The following is a 4,877-nucleotide window of genomic DNA, read 5'->3' on the forward strand; positions in this document are numbered from 1 at the left end:
CTTGGTTAGAATGTAGTTCATTTTCTATTAAGAAAAAGCAAACTAAGCTAGCTCAAGCTTATTAATGATAGTTGTTTCTTCTGAGATTGATTCTTCTGAGAGAAATGTGAAGATACAGTACTGTTTTGATGGCAGGAGTCACTCCTTACTCTTTAAGAAGTTATAGTATGAGGAAGTCTCTTACATTTGTTTGTCTTACTCTGATAAAATTCATAAAAAACAAAAGACTTACAAGACTTACCAACACTGCCAAATTGATTTGGAAGGATAACTCCACAAAGGTACAAAGAGTTTTTGGCCAAAACAGTGTGAAATGGCAGTGTGGTTTTGATTTTCTCTAGAATTTTTATTTTTGGAGAATCCTTGAAAGGACTGTTTCCATGAAATCACTGAAATCTCTCTCAAAAAAGTGCCAAATGTCGCTAAAATGATCCATTAACAGTGTGTTCAAAAACTGCTCTGACTGCTCTGTACTTTTACAAAAAATGAACATATTTACACTTTGAAATGCACATGAAAATTGAAACTAAAGGAAAGTTGTTGTTAACTCAGTACACAGACTTAGAGGTAGGGCAGTTGTGTTTTGTCTGACATTAAGGCTAATTCTAGTAAGTGGGAACTTTTGAAAAGTAAAGTTATTTGGAGATCTTTTCATCTCACTCCTCAGTCCATCCCCACTTAGAAACTTTGAAAAAACATGAACTGAAAGAAAAATTCCATATATTAACCGAATCTTGATGAAACTACAATTGAGGCATTGCCAGTTTAAAAGAGCTAAAGTAATCACAGCTTGTCCCAATTATATGTACCTAACAGCGCAAAATATGTTGTTGATCAATTATGCTCTCTTTAACTATTAACAGTAGTATCTTTGTTCTCAGACAATGTTAGATTGCACATGTTCTGGAACTTATATTTACCTGGTGGATTCTTGGCAGGATCATTGTGGCTTGGACTTCCTGGTTGTCCAGAATCTATAAAGAAATCAAAGAAATGTTTTACTAATTTGTTTTGAAAGTATCTCACATCCTTTTAATACCTTCCTTCAGTATTAAACTAATACTTAACTTTGTTATTTAAAGGTCATTTCCCTGACTTCCTACATGAAGGTATTAGTGAACAAACATACTATGTGTTACCCATTTTATGCAGAACCAGAAACATTGTGAAAGATGCAATGATCCTAACAAGGGAAACTCATAGATCACTGAACAAGGACAAAACAGTCATTCAGGTAAACATTCAGGATGTAAACACATCTACAAGGGTACCTTTTCATTCCCTTTCCCTCCATCCCCCAAATACAATATTGCACAATCAGCAGAGGAGAGGTAGCTTCTTCTTGGGCAATGACCAGAAATATGTACTGGATCAGGAAACTAATGGACTTTGCAGTGATGAATCCTGTTTCTTTAACCTTCCCTTAAAGCACAAAAGCCTATGATGCTTCCACAGGCTCAGATCTGCATTGTAGATATTACTGTCCAATTTAAAACAATATAGCCTTTGTGTTCCCAGTCTGTAAGAACTGCTGTTGGGAAATGAAGGTTATGTAACATAAGACTATTAAAAACAAGTGCTGTATACTTCAAATGTGTTCTTGGTACATGCACTTGATGAATCAAGATGAGAGTGAAATCTGGTCTATGTACTAGACAATAAATGGTATAAAAGTAATTGCTCTTAAAACAATCTTCTTTCTGTATGCCCACACCAGTAATATAACAAAACCTTTCTTTGCTATAAGAATTTTTTTTAACAAATTAAGACATGAAAGACACTCTTGTACTCAAAGAGTGTAAGAAATTAAATGAAACACAACCTATTCATTCAGTATATGAGTGGGCTCAATTAAAAAAAAAATCCATTAACTCAAAGTGCAACCATGTTCATTAGTAGCAGAGGACCTCCAAAGGACTATATCACAGTCCTACAGAAATTCTTACTGCCAACTGAATCTGAGTGATGTCAGAGTTATTGAATGTTGCTGCTTGCAGAGTTAAATTAAAGAGAAAATAAAAAAGCACAGAGAAAAAAAAGGAAGAGTACATATCAACAAATACTTGTCCTTCAGCCTCCTTAAAGCCAACATAGCCTTCAACCTAGAAGGTTACTTGCTACGTAGAGCTCATTAAAATCTTTTACCATCTGCTATGTAACTTAGCAAACATGCTTGACACACACACCTTTCAAGTAGTTTAAGTCAACACAAACTCAATTGTATCAGTGGTATCAACTGAGATAGAAATCAGTTTCACAGCTCAAATTCTGAAGATGAGAAGTTCAGAACGCAAATGTACCTCTGTGGCCTGTAAATTATTCACCTGAACTATCTTGAGCTGAACTCAACAGACAAGAAAGCATTTGAGGATCTATCAGAGAACTGGAAAACCAAGGCACACGTAAAACCCAGTTCCAAAGCTATTAAAAACACAGTTAAATTTTACAATAAAGAATGAAATCACTCTTGCACAAGTCTTCACTAGAAAGCAAATTTCACACAGAATTTCTTCTACACAGAATTTTTTCTATTTTCTTCAACCCACTCTAGGAAGAATGAAGGATAAGTTCTGGTCAAATTTTGCACATCCAACAGTTTGGGATCTTGAACCCTTGGACAGTCATTCCCACTGCACATCATCAGGGGCTCCTGAAATTCTTGTCACCATAGCTGGTCAGGTTTACTCTCAATTTTCTATGAACTCTGATATGTGCCGGACATCATATCCTTTACTGAAAGGGCCTTAAAGAAAATCTAACTTACTTTTCTGTGTATTGCTACATAAGCTGTGAAAGGTTTGAAACTATATGGAAGATTCTTCACAAAAACAATCTAAGTTAGTGTTTTTATTTTCTTTTTCTTATGTCTAATCATTCCTTCTCTGGATATCACAGGTAAAGAAAAGTCATGCTCTGCTAAACTCGCAATTTTAACTTAAAATTGTTGGATCTAATACACTGTTACCATTCCTTAAAAAATTTGCTGTTAGAATAGCATTTTTGTGTGTAAAATTGTTGGATCTAATACACTGTTACCATTCCTTAAAAAATTTGCTGTTAGAATAGCATTTTTGTTTTTAAGCTATGCTAAATCTAAGGCTTCTGTAAAATCGCTAGTGGGTTGTAAGGAACAGTGTTTCAGTTAAGACGAATTATGCAGTTTTGCCAGTACAGAGAAAACTCTCTCATGAGTAAACCAATGGAACACTTGTATTTCTTCATAGGTAATAAAATGTACTTTTAATCAATTAATAGTAAATGCTGCATTATCAGATCTTTTGTTGTTTTTCTTGAGTTAGTTTGCTGTGTCAAGAATGTCTCCTAAACTGCCAGAAAAAAATCTGAAAATAGTGAATACTATGTAGATATTTAAAAATGTCTACAACTTTTCATAAGATGCATCAGATCTTGTTAAAAAATTAAGCCCATTTCAAAAACCAATCAACTCGAAAGAATGTTAAAAATATGATTTTTTCCTGCATATAGATCTTCATATGAACTAACGCCTTTTTCCTTATGTTTCAACAAGAATAAGAGTTTCATTATCAAGAGGGGGAACATATTTTGAACGCGTATTCTCTGTTTCTGCAAACCATACAAATCATTATTTAAATTACTAGAGAGGAACAGTTTTACACAGTAATGGTCCAAAATAATGGTTAAAGTATAGGTAACTAAATGAAGTACCAATTTGATAGCAGATGCATTCAATGAAGCTTGGGCAGTAAAGTTTGGAGCGGATAGAAACTTGAAACTGGATTAACATAGTCTAACAGATAATTTTCAAAGCTTTCTTGTGTTAAAATTACTGAAAAGCTGAAGAAAGTGAAGAATATTTTTCAGTTCTTGTGAAGAAATCTTCGAGTCCTAATTTCTCTCCGTCAACACGGTTTCTTTATGGATTCATCAAACTAGTTAACAGATCGATGTCATTTAAAATAACTATTTTTCATATAATAGTAAGACAAACATAACAAAGAATTTTGGAGTTACAGGGATAGATGGTTAGCTAATTATTATAATTTGCCAGTGAGGCTTAGCTTTGCATTATGTTAAGTTCTAATTAAACATGATTTTTACAGATTAATTCTCTCACAGTGGTCTGAGAAGTAGATTCTACTAATGTATTTGGGTTTCAGTCATCTCAAAAAAGCAATGAATTATTGTGTGCTGAATGTGAGAATCAACCTATATAAGTCTTCACTTAAAACACACAGAAGCATTTCATTCTCATGATGAAAGAGAGAGACCCAAGATGGCCTATGATGATCCAATTCTCTCACCAGTGTCAGTAATTATAAAGCATTCTGTTTCTGATTTTATTGGATACAAATGGCCTTACAAAGAACAAGAGAACCATGATCATAATAGGAACAAATTATAAGACTAACAATTTTGTGAGCAGAACACTGAATGAAAAGAGAAATCAGAGTAATGTTCTTCTGAAGGCGGGAGAAAGACACGTTTTAGGAAAGCCACACAATGCAAGGCAGCAACAGGCATGTTAAGACACTTTAAATCTCTCTTTGTCTTCTGCAAAAGGTCATTAATTTGTTTAACAGTATGAGCACTCAGTTTAAAAAATTACTTATTTTTCTTTCAGTGTGATGGAGAAAGACATAAAGCAGACTAACTGTCTATCTAGATGGCATTTTATTCAATTTTTTTACCAAATAATTATATGCACAAAGACTTCTTTTACTAGTTGTAAGTAAACCTATTCAACCAGTAGCAAAACAACCTCCTCATACAAATGCGATGAAACCAAAATTTTCAACCTAAATTTTCATTTAGGTTGCTCCCAATTTTACATGCTTTTCCTTCCTTCCTTCCTTCCTTCCTTCCTTCCTTCCTTCCTTCCTTCCTTCCTTCCTTCC

General features: G+C 33.9%; 1 protein-coding gene across 1 annotated transcript in view; it reads right to left on the reverse strand.

Annotated features, from left to right (window-relative positions):
- Nucleotides 1-849: 849 nt before the first annotated feature.
- The window catches only part of NFIB (nuclear factor I B), a 177,725-nt gene continuing 173,697 nt past the window's right edge, over nucleotides 850-4,877 (reverse strand). Inside the window, exon 2 of the mRNA XM_031557305.1 lies at nucleotides 850-974. Coding sequence (XP_031413165.1) covers nucleotides 850-974 — 125 coding nt within the window. The remainder of the gene's footprint in view (nucleotides 975-4,877) is intronic.

Source organism: Meleagris gallopavo, chromosome Z (genome assembly GCF_000146605.3).
Source record: "Meleagris gallopavo isolate NT-WF06-2002-E0010 breed Aviagen turkey brand Nicholas breeding stock chromosome Z, Turkey_5.1, whole genome shotgun sequence".
NCBI classification, from domain to species: Eukaryota; Metazoa; Chordata; class Aves; order Galliformes; family Phasianidae; genus Meleagris; species Meleagris gallopavo.